Source organism: Pristiophorus japonicus, chromosome 7 (assembly GCF_044704955.1).
Source record: "Pristiophorus japonicus isolate sPriJap1 chromosome 7, sPriJap1.hap1, whole genome shotgun sequence".
Taxonomy (NCBI): Eukaryota; Metazoa; Chordata; class Chondrichthyes; family Pristiophoridae; genus Pristiophorus; species Pristiophorus japonicus.
This window is the reverse complement of record NC_091983.1, coordinates 122,903,458-122,922,928: the sequence shown is the minus strand read 5'-3', so window position 1 is coordinate 122,922,928 and position 19,471 is coordinate 122,903,458. Positions and strand designations below refer to the sequence as shown.

Here is a 19,471-nt window from a genome sequence, read left to right as displayed (position 1 = left end):
ATGCAATAACAAGAGATGTGCATTTAAAATAGTTAAAGCAGATTTTATATTGAGTGCAAAAGACCATATAATCTGACAATTCTCGTGATTTCAATGCTGTTTTAATATAATTAAAAATGTTAAATTCTTTGTAAGTTAATTCACTGCAATAATTTAACAGCTTAGCTCAGTTGGTGGCACACTCACTTCTCAAAGTTGAGCGTTCAAACTCTATTATAAATTCAAGCATATAGTCTACCGTTGACATTTCCTTGCTGTACAGGAGGCACTGTCTTTCAGATGAGACTTTAATAGAGTCTGTCAGCTTGTTGAAATGAATGTGAATGATCCTGTATCTTAAGAACAGTATCTACTCTTCAAAAAGTTATCCATTAGTTATACAGTACTTTGGGATGTTCTGATATATAAATGCAAGTTTGTTTTTGACCATTTTAGCATGTTAAGAGTTACAAATTCAGCTTGTAACTTTTTTTTTCATTTACATGTATCCATGTACCACCAGTTTGGTGGGAAAATCAAGCTGGTATTACTTTTTCTAAAACTTTTTCAGCTCAGGAGCCCACATGATCTTCCCTATTGTGTCTATAAGACCTTGGCCTTCATGCATGAGCTTCCGTTCTTTTCTCTCGCTTTGGGAATGAGTCACAACACAAGATGTTCCACAGTAGAAGAGAAATAAACTTTCCAAAAACACTGCATTCCTAGATTTTGTTTTGTAAATTTCCACAATTCAAGTTTTTGGAGGTTTCACTAATTTTATTAATTTTTTTAATAGAATAAATGGTATAATGCCTTTTTGAATGGCAGTCATGGAATGTTGAAGTTTGCAACATTTACCAAGTGCTTTAAAGAATGAAATTCAGTGTTACTTTATTGGCTAATGTGGGCAACAAATTTAATCGAAAATAGCTTGAAGAGGACTTGGCATCAGGTCCAAGTTCTGGCACCTATTTAATGAAATACATGTATCCTTTTAACAAGAAAGTCAAATGCCCTGCAAAATGCAGTTTTTGGGGAGGAGTTAGACATGTTGCAGAGTGAGCTGACATATTTGTATCTGATGCTGTGAAATAGAATCTTTTATCACGTTGGGAAGCGATGGTGATCATTGGCATTGAATGAAAACTGAGCTGTTGGAAATAACAGCATGTTCGTTTTCACCATCTTCCAGAAAAAATGGTTACTATATTAAATTTGCAGACTGTTTGCAATCTCGGTGTCGTATTTGAGCTTCCGACCACATATCCGTGCCATCACACAGACCGCCTATTTCCATCTCCGTAACATCGCCCAACTCCGCCCCTACCTCAGCTCATCTGCTGCTGAAACCCTCATCCATGCTTTCGTTACCTCTAGACTTGACTGTACCAATGCACTCCTGGCCGGCTACCCATCTTCCACCCTCCATAAAGTTAAGTTCATCCAAAGCTCTCCTGCCCATATCTTAACTCGCACCAAGTACCGTTCACCATCTCACTGACCTACATTGGCCTCAATTTTAAAATTAAGCAATGCCTCAATTTTAAAATTCTCATTCTTGTTTTCAAATCCCTCCATGACCTTGCCCCTTCCCATCTCTAACCTCCTCCAGCCCTTCAACCCTCTAAGATATCTGTAATCCAATTCTCGCCTCTTGTGCATCCCTGATTTTAATAGCTCCACCATTGGCAGCCATGCCTTCAGCTGCCTAGGCTTGAAACTCTAATTTCTGCTCTAAACCTCTCCGCCTCTCTACCTCTTTTTATTCCTTCAAGACACTTTTTAGAACCTCCCCCTTTTTTGGTTATCTGTATGAATATCCCCTTGTGTGGCACGGTGTCAAATTTTGTTTGATAATGTTCCATGAGAAACTATTTGGGACATTTTACTCTGTTACAGGCGCGATATAAATGCAAATTGTTTTTGTTGCCCAGTTTCCTTAAATGCTAGCATTGGTAGTGATGTCTAGAGCTGAATGGGGAGAATAGTTAATCAGGAATAGGAATCCCAGGCTTGGATTGAGGGGTAATTTTCCCACTTCGAATTGTACCAGTTGTGAGTTCATATTGGAACATCATGTACAGTGCTTCCCTGAATTTATGATCTGTGTTAACTGGCAGGTGAAGTTGCCACCGGCAGTGCAAAATCAGAAAGTTAACCTTAAAAACTGACGTAGTGTTACTACCTGCTTAGACAGTCAAATCCTGTCTTAACTTTGGTACATTAACCTAGATTTTCTGATGGCAGCCATTTGATGTTGTGATTTAAATTAAGTGGCTGAAAAGGGTGTCATATATGTACTTTTGGGATCACTAGCCACTAGATGGCGTCACTGTTGGAGGCCATTGGGCTGCACGCACGTATGTAAGTTCGGGGCTGTGTTGGCAGACATTCTTTGTAATCGGCATCAACCACGAGGTGATCCTGCGTAAACTACTGGCGGTAGAGACTTGAACAGGGCCATCACGATCGCTCAGTTATGCATGACGACAGATAGAAGTCAAAAGCAGATATCAGTGAAAAATCGAAACTTGGCAAGTACTGTAAATATGATTGATTCGGAGTTCGGCCGAGTGGCACATGGCAGGGCCTACCCAACTGCGTACGTGAAACCTGTGGCTGCCCAAAGTCCGCCAGCGGGAATGCATCCGATTTCTCCGTGTTGGTGTTGTGGGGGAAATCACCGGCATCAGCAGTGTCGATTTAAGCAATAAAGTTGCAAAGGCTGTCTGAGAGTGGGGCATCTCCAGCGCAAGTATCTGCAGATGAGCAAGCGTGCTATGACACACCACGTGGAGGATGATGGTCAGACAAGCGCAGATCCGGATATGCAATCAGAGATACCAGAGGAGGAAGTGTATGGACTGTACTCGTTCCTAACTAAGAGCAAACCGATAATGATCAACGTGAAATTTAATGGGGTGCCGGTATCGATGGAACTGGACATTATCAATCGATAATGAGCCAGAGGTCATTCGACAAGCTGTGCAATACTAAGGTTGTGAGACCCAGGCTGAGTCCAGTCAATGCCAAGTTGTGCATGTACACCAAAGAACTCTCAACGGTGATTGGCAGTGCCACAATTAAAGTGTCGTATGACAGTGCAGTTCACGAGTTACCGGTATGGATTGTCCCAGGCAATGGCCCAATGCTGTTCGGCAGGAACTGGCTTGAAAAAATCAGATGCGATTGGAACGACATCAAGGCGTTGTCATCGGAGAAAGATACATGTGCCCAAGTACTGAGCAAGTTCTCCTCGCTGTTCGAACCAGGCATCGGCAACTTCACTGGAGCCAAGGTGTAGATCCACATGGACTCGGATGCAAGACCCATCCATCATAAAGCTCGGGCAGTTCCGTATATGATGAGCGAGAAGGTCGAAATCGAACTGAACAGACTCTAGGGTGAAGGGATCATATCACCGGTTAAGTTTAATGAATGGGCCAGCCCCATTGCTCCTGTGCTGAAAAGTGATGGTACAGTCAGAATCTGTGGAGACTACAAGGCTACGATCAACAGGGTTTCGAAACAGGATCAGTACCTGTTACCGAAGGCTGATGACTTGTTTGCAACGGTAGCCGGGGTGGGGGGGGAAGTAGTTCACCAAACTGGACTTGATGTCGGCCTACATGACACAGGAGCTGGTTGAGACGTCGAAGTGACTTACGTGCATGAACACGCATAAAGGACTGTTTATTTATCACAGGTGCCCTTTTGGAATTCGTTCGGCTGCAGCAATATTTCAGAGGAAAATGGAGAGTCTACTGAAGTCTGTTCCCAGAACCGTCGTGTTCCAAGATGACATCCTGATCACAGGTCATGACTCCAAGGAACATCTGAACAACCTGAAAGAGGTTCTACATCGTCTGGACAAAGTGGGACTCAGACTGAAATGCTCGAAGCGCGTTTTCATGGCACCAGAGGTTGAATTCCTGGGGAGGAAAATTGCTGCTGACGGCATCAGGCCCACGGACATGAAAACCAAGGCCATCAAGAATGCACCCAAGCCGCAGAATGTGACGGAGCTGCGTTCGTTCCTGGGTCTACTCAACTACTTCGGTAACTTCCTACCTAAATTGAGCACCTTATTAGAATCACTGCACATGCTGCTAAGAAAAGGTGACAACTGGGTGTGGGGTGCGTCTCAAGACAGAGCTTTTGAGAAAGCCACTAATCTGCTTTGCTCTAACAAGCTGCTGGGACATTATGACCTATGTAAACGTTTAGTATTGGCCTGTGATGCTTAGTCATATGGAATTGGTTGCGTACTCCAACAAGCTAATGAGTTGGGTAAACTTCAACCAGTCGCGTATGCTTCAAAATTTTTTTCTAAAGCTGAAAGAGCCTACAGCATGGTAAAGAAAGAAGCACTAGCCTGTGTGTATGGGGTTAAAAAGATGCATTAGTACCTGTTTGGTCTTCGGTTTGAACTGGAGACAGATCACAAGCCGCTCATTTCACTGTTCTCTGAAAACAAAGGTATCAATACCAATGCTTCATCCCGCATCCAGAGATGGGCGCTGACATTATCCGCTTACGATTGTCATTCGCCATAGAGCTGGCACCAAGCTTTGAGCCGTCTGCCATTGCCCACACCAGAAATGGAAATGTCACAACTGGCGGACCAATTGTTAGTTATGGAGGCTTTTGAGAGTAAAGGAACCCCTGTCACGGCTCAACAAGTTAAGACCTGGACCAGCCAGGACCCGATTTTATCGGTGGTGAAGAGTTGCATTCTCAAAGGTGATTGGTCTGCCAAACCCAAGCAAATATGCGAGGAGACCAAACCTTACATTCGTCGCAAAGACGAACTGTCTATTCAGTTGGATTGTATACTGTGGGGCAATCGTGTTGTTATGCCCAAGAAAGGGAGAGAGAAATTTGTATGAGAGCTACATAACACATATCCCGGCATTGTAATGATGAAAGTCATCGCCAGGTCTCCTGTATGGTGGCCGGGAATTGACTCTGAGCTGGAATCATGTGTGCATCAGTGCAACACTTGCATGCAGCTCAGCAAAGCACCAGCAGAATTGCCGCTGAGTCTGTGGTCGTGGCCGTCCAAACCATGGTCCAGTATCCACATAGACTTTGCAGGTTCCTTCCTGGGGAAGATGTTTTTAGTTGTGGTGGATGCATATTCGAAGTGGATAGAGTGTATAATCATGTCATCCAGCACAGCCACAGCTGCCATTGAGAATCTGTGTCATGTTCACGACACATGGTCTGCCTGACATCATTGTTAGCGACAATGGATCGTGTTTCACCAGTCGGGAGTTTCAAGAGTTCATGAAACTCAATGGTTTCAAAAAGAAGAGTATGAAGCGAGTAATCCAAGGGCCACTGCAGACCCGCCTGTCATGCATACTGCTGAGTTACAGGACATGACCACACACGCTTACTGGGGTCTCGCCTGCTGAACTAATGGAGAGGTCTTAAGACCAAGCTATCTCTTGTACACCCTGACTTGAATAATCATGTTGAATATAGAAGACAAAGTCAGTAAGGGTATCACGATCACGCAGCTGTGTCACGCAATATTTCTGTAAATGATCCTGTATATGTTCTGAATTATGATCAGGGTCCCAAGTGGAACGCTGATACTGTCATGGCCAAGGAGGGCAATAGAGTATTTATTGTCAAGCTCAAGATGGTATGTAAATTGGAGGGGAACTTGCAGGTGGTGGTGTCCCCATATGCCTGCTACCCATGTCCATCTAGGTGGTAGAGGTTGCAGGTTTGGGAGGTGCTGTCGAAGAAGCCTTGGCGAGTTATTGCAGTACATCTTATAGATGGTGCACACTGCAGCCACGGTGCGCCGGTGGTGGAGGGAGTGAATGTTTAAGGTGGTGAATGGGGTGCCAATCAAGTGGGCTGCTTTGTTCTGAATGATGTCGAGCTTCTTGAGTGTTGTTGGAGCTGCACTCATCCAAGCAGGTGGAGAGTATTCCATCACACTCCTGACTTGTGCCTTGTAGATGGTGGAAAGGTTTTGGGGTGTCAGTAGGTGAGACACTTGCTGCAGAATACCCAGCCTCTGACCCGCTCTTGTAGCCACAGTATTTATGTGAGTGGTCCAGTAAAGTTTCTGGTCAATCCCAGAATGTTGATGGGGCATTTGGTGATGGTAATTCCATTGAATGTCAAGGGGCGGTGGTTAGATTCTAGTTTATTGGAGATCGTCACTGCCTGGCACTTGTGTGACACAAATGCTACTTACCACTATCAACCCAAGTCTGAATGTCATCCAGATCTTGCTGCATGCGGGCATGGACCGCTTCATTAGCTGAGGAGTTGCGAGTGGAACTGAACACTGCAATGATCAGCAAACATTCCCACTTCTGACCTTATGGAGGGAACGTCATTGATGAAGCAGCTGAAGATGGTTGGGCTGAGGACACTGCCCTGAGGAGCTCCTGCAGCGATGTCCTGGGACTGGAATGATTGACTTCCAGCAACCACAACCATCTTCCTTTGTGCTAGGTATGACTCCAGCCTGTGGAGAGTTTTCCACCTGATTTCTATTGACTTCAGTTTTACTAGGGTTCCTTGATGCCACACTCGGTCAAATGCTGCCTTGATGTCGATGCTAGTCATTCTCACCTCACTTCTGGAATTCAGCTATTTTGTCCATATTTGGACCAAGGCTATAATGAGGTCTAGAGACGAGTGATCCAGATGGACCCAAACTGGGCATCTGTGAGCAGGGTATTGGTGAGTAAGTACCGCTTGGTAGCATTGTCGACGACACCTTTAATCAATTTGCTGATGATTGATAGTAGACTAATGGGGCGATAATTGGCCGGATTGAATTTGTCCTGCTTTTTGTGGACAGGACATACCTGGGCAGTTTTCCACATTGTCGGATAGTTGCCAGTGTTGTAGCTGTACTAGAACAGCTTGGCTAGAGGCGCGGCTAGTTCTGGAGCACAACTCTTCAGCACTGCAGTCGGGATGTTGTCAGGGCCCGTAGCCTTTGCTGCATACAGTGCGATCAGCCGTTTCTTGATATCATGTGGAGTGAATTGAATTGGCTGAAGACTGGCTTCTGTGATGGTGGGATCCTGTGGATGAGGCTGAGATGGATCATCCACTCGGCACTTCTGGTTGAAGATGATTGCAAAATGCTTCAGCCTTGTCTTTTGCACTTGCGTGCTGGGCGCCGCCATCATTGAAGATGGGGATGTTCATGGAACAACCTCCTCTGTTAGTTGTTCAATTGTCCACCACCATTTACACTGTTTCTCCAGGGATCCATTGAAGTCGAGGCTGGACTTGGGAGAACCCGTGCATAAAATCCAGGCAATTGTAAATTCAAAATAAAATAACCAGATTAGCTGATGATACTCCAGTTATGCAGTGGGTTCAAATTTTTATATTGCAGTTTTTCAACAAAAATCATACAAGAGAAATGCGGATGGAACCAGAACAAGTCTGACTTCTCTTGGTTGTGGGGGGCAGGGGGAGAATTGGAGAAAACATCATCTCGAAAGATTCAACTCTTGGGATGGAAATGCTTCCTATGTATTGGAAGATGAGGAGGGTTAAATAAAGAAATGGTGCCCAAAGGGATCTGATTTCTGACCAATTAGTTTATGACCATAAAGTAATTAATGTTCTTTCTCCCAGGTTTATCTCATAGCACATGTTCCTCCAGGCTACTTGCCAGATTCTATGAGCACCACTGCGATCAGGGAGAAGGACAATGAGAGGCTGATGCAAATTCTTCGCAAATACAGTGATATCATTGTTGGACAGTTTTTTGGCCACACTCACAAGGACAGCATAATGGTCCTTCTGGATGATCAAGGTAATACATTCCTTTCGCCTCTCTTTTCCCACCTCCCACCCCCCACCCCCCCGCCTGTTTGCTGCCAATTTTCTCCCCAATTCTCCTCTTCTAAGGAAAGCATCAATTCCTTGCTGTAATATAGTTCCAGAGATGCTGCTGATCCTCTGTTGCCTTGTTCAAGTGGCTATTCTTTACGTATAAGCACAGAAAATGAAACTTCAGCTGACTATTCTGCTGTGGGGAGCAATAAAGCTGAATCCAATCATGTTACACTTGGCATCCACAAACATGCACTTGCATCAAGGGTTTCTGAAAATGGAAATCAAGACTGTGAATGTTTAACTTGGGATGTTCAGGCTCATTTGAGTTTCCTATCTGAGATCAGCTAACATAATACCACGATTTGTGGCTTTCTTGCTCTGAATGGCTTAGTATTCTCTATGTTAACCAATTGAGACATGGCAGATAAAAGCATTCTTCTTGAAATGAGATATGTATTTTTGCATTCTTCTTTAAAGGAGCTATAAGCTTTTAATAAGTTATTTTTTAAATTTATTGTATTTCATGCACTTTTGTTCCTCCATGAGGGTACAGGTTGTACCTCCCTTATCCAGCCCCCTCGGGACCTGGTCTGTTCCAAATCAGGGATTTTTCCGGATAAGGAGAAGTCACGTGTTTGGGTGGACTGCGCCTTTAAGCGCTGTTGCTGGGCTGGGCTAGGGTGCTACTGCGGTCAGTGTGTGTGTGTGTGTGTGAGAGTCAGTCAGTCAGTCTGTCTGCAGGGGGCTGAGAAGAGTCGGCGGGACCCTCTGGAGGCAGCGCCGGCCCGAGGACTGTGGCTGCAGGAGTTCCAGCAGGGCCATGAGGACGAGGCAGCCCATCGAGGAGAAAGATTATATTGCTGTGTAGGATTTTGACGGGCTGTGTTCTGCGCATGCGCCACCCGATGGCCAGGAATGGTTCCGGACAAGGGGTGATGCCAGATAAGGGAGTCCCGGATAAGAGAGGTTCAACCTGTATTGCTTTATTTTATAATTAAAATCTATCCTATACATCACTAAGGCTGTTTACTTCCACCTCATAACTTTACCCATTCTACCAGTAGCTGACCCCTGTTGATGATCATTATCTACCCTTTTATCACCTCTTTCCCTATTGCCTTCCTTGCCAGTCTCCTGTACACCTTCATCTAAAACTTCCAACTAATTGAAAACTGAGGCGTCCATGTTCTGCTCACCCATCACTAATGTTCCCTCTAAATGTTTTTGTACTGAGTGGGCCACAAACTTCTTCGAGCATGACCTTTTTGTCCGTGAGCAAAATTTAAAACAACAACTTTTACAAGGACAGTACCAGCAACCATTTAAAAGCATATATACAGTATTGCCACCCCGCCATCTTGATCAGACATGGTTCTATACAAGTGTAACATAACTTCTCTGCTTTCGAATTCTGTTCCTCTAGAAATGAACCCCAGTGCTTTATTTGCACTTTTATGGCTTTTTTAACCTGCATTACTATTTTTAATGATTTGTGCCTCTATACCCCAGATCCCTTTGCACCTCTACTCCATTTAGACTCTTTTCCAAGGAGTAGGTAGACTCCTTATTCCTCCTACCAAAATGCATCACCTCACACTTATCTATATTGAAATTCATTTGTAATTTACATGCCTATTCTGCAAGTTGTTTATAGTAGAATTAATTAAAAGCTTTTAGTTCGTCATGTACAAACTCTGCATAATAATGCATTAACACTTCAGAAATGTCACTCAGCTACATGGTTATGCATTGATAAACAATCCAAAAGCCCAGGTGAGCTGAAAGAGGCATATCTATTTGTGCAATTTGTATTAATGTCACGATAGCAATGGCTGCACAAGCAGCAGGAGCAGTAGCTTTCCTATGGCGCTGACGTACTCTACGTCCATATAAGTAATTAGAATATTAATCTCTGCAACCAGACAACCAACAAATATAAATTGTTATAGTTCTTTACTTCACAGTATTAAAAAGAATTGAACAAAAACCGGTATCCGTATTTTCAACTTCAATCACTTCCATTAATAAACATTGTCATCTTGAACCATCACACGCCCCATGTAACGTCAGAAATGCAGCACTTATTCACAAATGCTGGAAAACACAAACAATTTGCATCTCCGAATTAAAAACAAAAAGCAGGAAAAGCTGTGATTGAACAGAAATAAACATTCATCTTTCTTCCAGGACAGGAGAACCAATCAGACTGACTTGGAAATGTTTACTAATATGTTGATGTAAAATATTAATTTATGAATTTTGCTTCTAATGTGTTTTTCTCAAAACATTCTCCAATATTAATCTCTGCTCATCACACAATGTTGAATTATTTTACATACATCCCGATTTAAATAGTGGGAAACAAACTTCATTGTACTTTCAATTTTTAATCTCCTATTTCAAAATTTATACCAAATCAAAATAGTACATTATCAGTTTAATCAAAGTATTTTTTGTGCTTTCTCAATAAACAAGTAGTAGTTTCTTCTACAGTAGCTTCCTGCAATTTTTATACATCATTACATAACTCGTGTTTCTATTAACACTCCGCTAAACATTTAAAAGGAAATCTATATTTACATTATTCCTGGGACTTGTAAGGACTATAGAATGACAGACAAAATAAAATGGTTTGTGTTTTTCTCCTTTTTTGGTTCTCTTCCTAAACGTCTTAATATATTTTTTTTAAGTCAATGAAAGGTAATATGTAACGCCTACAAATCCTCCCCGCCCACCCCTCTTCAATGTCTGTGTAAAACTACTTCAGTCAATTGTTCAGAATCAAATATTGAGAAATTTCAATTTTAAAATGTTTTAAGCATTTCAGACCCTCCGCAACAGCACAAAAGCAACATACTGCGGATGCTGGAATCTGAAATAAAAACAGAAAATGCTGGAAATCTCAGCAGTCAGGCAGCATCTGTGGAGAGAGAAACAGAGTTAACGTTTCAGGTTGAAGACCCTTCATCAGAACTGGAAAGGTTTGAGATATGACAGATTGTTAAGGAAGTGCAGGGGTAGTGGAAGGGGGAGGGGAGGAAAGAACAAAAGGGAAGCTCTGTGATAGGGTGGATGAGGGAAGAGATTTAAGAGACAAAAGGGATGATGGGGAAAAAATGAGATGGTAAAAGCACAAGTTAGAAAACAAAAGATGGGTGTCAATGAGGTGTGAATGGCAGAATCATCACCGGCTGCCATGGGAAACAGGAAAAAAAAGGGGGGAGTTAGTGCAAAAAAAAAAGGAAGAAAGGGAAAAAAAATATGGGCCGAGGTTACGGTCTGAAATTGTTGAACTTGATGTTGAGTGCAGAAGGCTGTAAAGTGCCTAAACAAAAGATGAGGTGCTGTTCCTCGAGCTTGTGTTGAGCTTCATTGGAACAGTGGAGGAGACCGAGGATGGAGAGGTCACAGTGGGAGTGGAGCGGAGAATTAAAGTGACAAGCGACCGGAAGCTCGGGGTCACACTTACGGACTGAACAAAGGTGCTCTGCAAAGTGGTCCCCAATCTACGCTTGGTCTTCCCAATGTAGAGGAGACCACATCGTGAGCAGTGAATACAGTATACTAAATTGAAAGTAGTACAAGTAAATCGCTGTTTCACCTGGAAGGAGTATTTGGGGCCCTGGACAGTGGGAAGGGAGGAGGTAAAAGGGCAGGTGTTGCATCTCCTGCACTTGCACGGGAAGGTTCTGTGGGAAGGGGAGGGGGTGCTGGGGGTGACTGCGGAATGGACCAGGGTGTCGCGGTGGGGCGGTCCCTTCGGAATGCTGAGAGGGGTGAGGAGGGGCAGGTGTGACCATGCTGGAGGTAGCGGAGGATGATCCATTGAACGTGGAGACTAGTGGGGTGAAAGTTGAGGACAAGGGGACAAGAGAGGAAGGGGTGAGAGCAGAAGAATTGGAAATAGAATGGACACGGTCAAGGGCCATGTTAAACATGACAGAGGGGAATCTGCGGTTGAGGAAAAAGGATGACATATTGGGCACTAGTGTGGAAGGTGATGTCGTCCGAACCGATGCGACGGAGATAGAGAAACTGGGAGAATGGAATAGAATCCTTACAGGAGGCATCGTAGCACCACTACTGGCAGAAGGGTGCACCATTTACATCAACAATTACATTATAAATGTGAATACAGACATTTAGAATGGGGAATTCTGACAGGAAGTATGTGCAGACACAACATATTTTATATATTATAGATAAATAATCTAAAATGAATACATATTCAGTCCCCATTTTAAAATCATATTCTATCTTATTTTAATGGGTTATTATATATTAATCAATCTCCTGTGGTATTGTACATGGTAAATTGGAGAATATGGGCTCTATCTCCTGCAACTTCATGTTATTTCTCTGTTTGCTTCTCTTCTGCTCTATCCCTTTCCTGCTCTGTCTCTCTCTCTCACTCCTGCCTCTCTCTTTTTGTTTGTCTACACCTAAATCTTTTGCTCCCCTCTCTATTTTTTTTCCTTTACATGGGAAAAGGTTCACCAATGGCTGCATTTGAGGTGAAGATTATGCGGAAAGTATGATTCTCAGCTGTAGCCTTTGCATACGCTCTCCTATTCAACCATGCTTCTCGCCCATGGGACACGTGCTGCACGTCCACCTGTGCTGTTCCAAAGTGCGACCGTCGCTCAGTCCCCGGGAATGCACGACACGAGTCTGGATCCTTGCACCTCTCTCTCCCTCTTTTGCTGTTGCTCTTTGTCCCTCTCTCTCTGATTCTCTCCCTCCCTCTCCACACGACCTGTCTCTCCGCACCCCCCCCCGTCTCCCTCTGCACACCCCCCCCGTCTCCCTCTGCACACCCCCCCCGTCTCCCTCTGCACACCCCCCCCCGTCTCCCTCTGCACCCCCCCCGTCTCCCTCTGCACCCCCCCCGTCTCCCTCTGCACCCCCCCCGTCTCCCTCTGCACCCCCCCCGTCTCCCTCTGCACCCCCCCCGTCTCCCTCTGCACCCCCCCCGTCTCCCTCTGCACCCCCCCCGTCTCCCTCTGCACCCCCCCCGTCTCCCTCTGCACCCCCCCCGTCTCCCTCTGCACCCCCCCCGTCTCCCTCTGCACCCCCCCCCGTCTCCCTCTGCACCCCCCCCGTCTCCCTCTGCACCCCCCCGTCTCCCTCTGCACCCCCCCCGTCTCCCTCTGCACCCCCCCCGTCTCCCTCTGCACCCCCCCCCGTCTCCCTCTGCACCCCCCCCCGTCTCCCTCTGCACCCCCCCCGTCTCCCTCTGCACCCCCCCCGTCTCCCTCTGCACCCCCCCCGTCTCCCTCTGCACCCCCCCCGTCTCCCTCTGCACCCCCCCCGTCTCCCTCTGCACCCCCCCCGTCTCCCTCTGCACCCCCCCCGTCTCCCTCTGCACCCCCCCCGTCTCCCTCTGCACCCCCCCCCGTCTCCCTCTGCACCCCCCCCCGTCTCCCTCTGCACCCCCCCGTCTCCCTCTGCACCCCCCCGTCTCCCTCTGCACCCCCCCCGTCTCCCTCTGCACCCCCCCCGTCTCCCTCTGCACCCCCCCCGTCTCCCTCTGCACCCCCCCCGTCTCCCTCTGCACCCCCCCCGTCTCCCTCTGCACCCCCCCCCGTCTCCCTCTGCACCCCCCCCGTCTCCCTCTGCACCCCCCCCGTCTCCCTCTGCACCCCCCCGTCTCCCTCTGCACCCCCCCCGTCTCCCTCTGCACCCCCCCCGTCTCCCTCTGCACCCCCCCCGTCTCCCTCTGCACCCCCCCCGTCTCCCTCTGCACCCCCCCCGTCTCCCTCTGCACCCCCCCCGTCTCCCTCTGCACCCCCCCCGTCTCCCTCTGCACCCCCCCCCCGTCTCCCTCTGCACCCCCCCCCGTCTCCCTCTGCACCCCCCCCCGTCTCCCTCTGCACCCCCCCCCGTCTCCCTCTGCACCCCCCCCGTCTCCCTCTGCACCCCCCCCGTCTCCCTCTGCACCCCCCCCATGTCTCCCTCTGCACCCCCCCCAGTCTCTCTCTGCACCCCCCCCCGTCTCTGCACCCCCCCCCCCGTCTCTCTCTGCACCCCCCCATGTCTCTCTCTGCACCCCCCCCCGTCTCCCTCTGCACCCCCCCCCTCTTTCCCCAAGCCCCGGCCTCACGCGCGCCCTCTCTGACCGTCCCCCCCTGGGCGCGCGTGCGCTCTCCCCCTCCACCTCGCCCACCCAGCCCCTGCGCGCCGCACGCTCTCCCCCTCGCCCTCGCTCTCTCCCTCCCCCGGACAGTCGCTCGTGCGTGCACCCTCGCCCGGCCGGTCGCTCGCGCGCGCGCTCTCTCCCTCTCGCTCTCCGGTCGCGCGCGCACGCGCTCTCTCCCTCTCTCTCCCTCTCGCTCCCCGGTCGCTCGCGCTCTCCCTCTCGCTTCCCGGTCGCTTACGCGCTCTCTCCCTATCGCTCCCCGGTGGCGCTCTCTCCCTATCGCTCCCCGGTCGCGCTCTCTCCCTCTCGCTCCCCGGTCGCTCGCGCGCGCGTGCTCTCTCCCTCTCGCTCCCCGGTCGCTCGCGCGCGCGCACATGTGAGCTCTCTCCCTCTCGCTCCCCGGTCGCTCGCGCGCACGCGCGCGCTCTCTCCCTCTCGCTCCCCGGTAGCTCGCGCGCGCACGTGCGCTCTCTCTCTCTCGCTCCCCGGTCGCTCGCTCCCCGATCGCTCGCGCGCTCTCTCCCTCTCGCTCCCCGATCGCTCGCACGCTCTCTCCCTCTCGCTCCCCGGTCGCTCGCGCGCGCGCGCTCTCTCCCTCTCGCTCCCCGGTCGCTCAAGGGTGCTATATACATTTATTTTGTTTTCTGACTATAATAATTAGGAAATCAATTTGGTAATTGTAATGTCTGTAAGCTTGTTACGTTGTAGCTCCACAGTGTGGATGTGGACATAGAAAATAGGTGTGGAGCAGGCCATTCGGCCCTTCGAGCCTGCACCATTATTCAATATGATCATGGCTGATTATGCAACTTCAGTACCCTACTCCTGCCTTCTCTCCAAACCCCCTGATCCCTTTAGCCATAAGGGCCACATCTAACTCCCTTTTGAATATATCCAACGAACTGGACTCAACAACTTTCTGTGGTAGAGAATTCCACAGGTTCACAATTCTCTGGGTGAAGAAGTTTCTCCTCATGTCGGTCCGAAATGGCTTACCTCTTATCCTTAGACTGTGGCCCCTGGTTCTGGACTTCCACTACATTGGGAACATTCTTCCTGCATCTAACCTGTCCAATCAGAATTTTATATGCTTCTATGAGATCCCCTCTCATTCTTCTAAATTCCAATGAATATAAGCCTAGTCGATCCACTCTTTCGTCATATGTCAATCCTGCCATCCCAGGAATCAGTCTGATGAACCTTCGCTGCACTCCCTCAAAATAGCAAGAATGTCCTTCCTCAGATTAGGAGACTAAAACTGCACATAATACTCAAGGTGTGGTCTCACCAAGGCGTATTATGTTACTGCAACTAAAGGTGAATAAATGAGTCAGCTGACCAGAAGCTTCTGGAACTTCTAAGATGCTGTCTGCCATTATAGAAAGTGGTGTGTGCTGTGCTCTGTGAATATATCACATTTGGCGACGAGATGGGATTTTTCGGGTGATATAAAGCTGAAATGTTGTTGAAGGATTCAGCCAGCTGACAGAGAGACTTTGGAAGCTTCTCTGTCTTTGGAAATAGCTACAAAATCTGAGGTAAAAAAAACGAGCACACTGTCTGCACCGCAGAGACAAAATGGCGGCAGCTATAGCAGTAATGGGTCATTTAGGTGGATATAAAAGTTTTAAGGCATATGTGGACCGGCTAGAAATGTATTTCACTGCAAATAATATAATCGAAGTTCCAGAGAATGCAGATCAGAACCGGGCTGTGTTGGAACGTAAGAGAGTGATGATCTTATCTGAAGCTTGTCCAGAATTGTATGAAATGCTGATAAATTTGATTGTGCCTGACGAGCCAAAGGACACAACGTTTAAAGAGATTTTAATGAAGCTTGGAGCAGCACTACAACCCCAAACCGTTAGAAATTGCTGAAAGCTATCGTTTCGGTATACAAAATCAAAAGATTGATGGAAATATCAGAGAGTACATTGTAGTATTAAAAAAGCTATCTGTTCACTGTAATTTTGGAAACTTTCAAAACCGAGCATTGCAGGATCGTTTTATTTGTGGGAAGAAAAATGATGCGATCAGAAGAAAGTTATTGACAACAGATGACTTGACTTTTGAGACTGCTTGTCAGGCAGCGAGGTCGATGAGCATGGCAGACCAATATTCCCGAGAATTTCATAATAATTGCAGTCGTCAGACAACCGAGGTGAATTGCCTGCAGGTTCAAATTAAAAGGCGGTGGGGGCCCAAAGTCTCAGAAACTGGAAATTCTAACAGAGCGTCGAAGTCGTGCTATAGGTGTCTGGGAGAACACATTGCTCAAAGTTGTCCATACGTGAAGGCAGAGTGTTTCTTCTGCAGAAAGACTGGGCATCTTGCAAAGGCATGCCGACTGAAGGGTAAACCAGGTTTCAAAGCTATGAGTCCAGTTTTCAAAGCTATGAGTAGAAATCCCAAGAGACTACATAGCATGGAAGAACAACAGCAGGACGTGGAGATATTAGAGTTGCACGTCATCAGGAGCACGAGGTTAACGGACAGCGATTCGAAAAGTATCAAAATCCAAATAGATGTTGCGGGATTCAAGATACTAATGGAAATTGACACAGGTGCATCCGTGAGTGTAGTACCGGAGTCACTATATCGCGACAAATTGCGTGATTTCCAACTGGAGAAATCCAAGATAGAGCTGCGAGGCTACATGGGAGAGAAAATTCCTGTGGTAGGTCGTATCACCATACCGGTGAAATATAGAGATCAATTTCAGAACTTGCCTCTAATAGTAGTGAAAGGAGACAAGCCGGCCTCACTGGAGAGAAATTGGTTGAGATCACTGAAGCTGGATTGGAGTGAAATTTTTCGAGTTGAAACGAGATTTGCATTAACGGATGATATCAAGAGTTATCTGAAGGTGTTCTGCGAAACGGGGAGTCTGATCCAAGGCTTCAAGGCGAGTGTCAGGGTACAGAAGGACGCTAGATCGGTTTACTGCAAGCCACGTTCCGTACCATGTGCAAGGAGAATGTTGAGCAAGAACTCAAAAGACTAGAGACTGAGAATATTATCTCTAAGATAGCTCTATGTAATTGGGCCACACCCATTGTTGTTGTACCTAAGTCCGATGGTAAGATAAGATTGTGTGGTGATTATAAAGTAACCGTAAACCAGGTTATAGAGGGTAATGTCCCCAATACATTGCCGAATATAGAAGATTTATTCACAACACTGACAGGTGGTCTGATTTTCTCAAAACTGGATCTTATGAATGCCTACTTACAGCTTGAACTAGATGAGAAGTCATGTTTGACTATAAATACTCATCTAGGCCTATATCAATTTAATAGGCTCCGTTTGGAGTGTTTTCTGCCCCTACCATGTTCCAAGAGGTGATGAACCAGATTTTGCAAGGTATTGAAGGGGTAGTATGTTATTTGGATGACATACTAATTTCAGCACCAAATAGGAAAATTCATCATAACATATTGAATTAAGTCATCAAATGGCCAGAGAAGCATAGAAAATAGGTGCAGGAGTAGGCCATTCGGCCCTTCTAGCCTGCACCGCCATTCAATGAGTTCATGGAGGAACATGCAACTTCAGTACCCCATTCCTGCTTTCTCACCATATCCCTTGATCCCCCTAGTACTAAGGACTTCATCTAACTCCTTTTTGAATATATTTAGTGAATTGGCCTCAACAACTTTCTGTGGTAGAGAATTCCACAGGTTCCCCACTCTCTGGGTGAAGACGTTTCTCCTCATCTCAGTCCTAAATGGCTTACCCCTTATCCTTAGACTGTGACCCCTGGTTCTGGACTTCCCCAACATTGGGAACATTCTTCCTGCATCTAACCTGTCTAAACCCATCAGAATTTTAAACGTTTCTATGAGGTCCCTTCTCATTCTTCTGAACTCCAGTGAATACAAGCCCAATTGATCCAGTCTTTCTTGATAGGTCAGTCCCGCCATCCCGGGAATCGGTCTGGTGAACCTTCGCTGCACTCCCTCAATAGCAAGAATGTCCTTCCTCAGGTTAGGAGACCAAAACTGTACACAATACTCCAGGTGTGGCCTCACCAAGGCCCTGTACAACTGTAGCAACACCTCCCTGCCCCTGTACTCAAATCCCCTCGCTATGAAGGCCAACATGCCATTTGCTTTCTTAACCGCCTGCTGTACCTGCATGCCAACCTTCAATGACTGATGAACCATGACACCCAGGTCTCATTGCACCTCCCCTTTTCCTAATCTGTCACCATTCAGATAATAGTCTATCTCTCTGTTTTTACCACCAAATATCCACATTATACTTCACATAACCTCACTTATATCCACATTATACTTCATCTGCCATGCATTTGCCCACTCACCTAACCTATCCAAGTCGCTCTGCAGCCTCATAGCATCCTCCTCGCAGCTCACACTGCCACCCAACTTAGTGTCATCCGCAAATTTGGAGATACTACATTTAATCCCTTCGTCTAGATCACTAATGAAGCACAGAGTACGAGTGCCTTCTCGTAAGTGTGAGTTATTTCAAAACTCAGTTGAGTACTTAGGGTACAGAATAGACAAAGATGGTTTACATCCAACCAAGGGAAAGCTGGATGCAATCAGAGAAGCACCCACTCCCAAGAATATCACTGAACTTTGATCATTTTTGGGTCTTTTGAACTACTTTGGGAAGTTCCTACCAAATTTGGCTACAGTATTACATCCACTGAATGAACTATTGAAAAAAACAGATACATTGGAAGTGGTCAGAAGAATGCAATACAGACTTCAAGGAATGCAAAAGCCAATTGGTAGAGAGCACCATGTTAGTTCACTATGACATATCTAAGGAGATTAAGCTAGCATGTGATGCCTCTCCATATGGAGTTGGGGCATTGATCTCTCATGTATTAAATAGCGGGGAGGAGAGACCAATTGCTTTTGCTTCACGCACTCTCAGTGCCAGTGAGAGTAATTATGCGTAAATCGAAAGGGAAGCTTTGGCATTAATTTTTGGGGTGAAGAAGTTTCACAAATACTTGTATGGTCATAAGTTTACCATCGTTATGGACCATAAGCCCCTAACAGCAATCCTCCATCCAAAGTCCCCAGTTCCAACATTAACTGCAGCCCAAATGCAGAGATGGCCTTTGACTTTGTCAGCATATACCATTTAATATCGAATACAGACGATCAGCTGAACACAGTAATGCTGATGCAATGTCTAGATTGCCTTCCCCATCACAAGTTACACCGATAGGGAAGAAGCGTTCTATTTTTCATACATCGATGAACTGCCAGTCACAGCTGAAGAGATTGGTAGAGCAACCAAAAGTGACCCAGTGATGTCAAAGGTGTATGATTATATTGCAAATGGATGGCCAAACCAGGTAACAGACAAAGATATTCATCCATTCCTCATTTATAGGAATGAATTATCAGTCGATAAAGATTATATGATGTGGGATGCAAGAGTGGTTATACCAAAGAAATTCAGGTCCAAATTATTAGGAGACCTCCATAACCAGCACCTGGGAATGTGCTTGACCAAGAGTTTTGCACGCAGTTATTT

At 46.6% G+C, this 19,471-nt stretch overlaps 1 protein-coding gene across 1 annotated transcript in view; it reads left to right on the top strand.

The window, feature by feature from the left end:
- Positions 1 to 19,471, top strand: part of smpdl3a (sphingomyelin phosphodiesterase acid like 3A) — a 58,494-nt gene that overhangs the window by 24,639 nt on the left and 14,384 nt on the right. Inside the window, exon 6 of the mRNA XM_070884456.1 lies at positions 7,609 to 7,789. Within this exon, the coding sequence (XP_070740557.1) occupies positions 7,609 to 7,789 (181 nt within the window). The remainder of the gene's footprint in view (positions 1 to 7,608; positions 7,790 to 19,471) is intronic.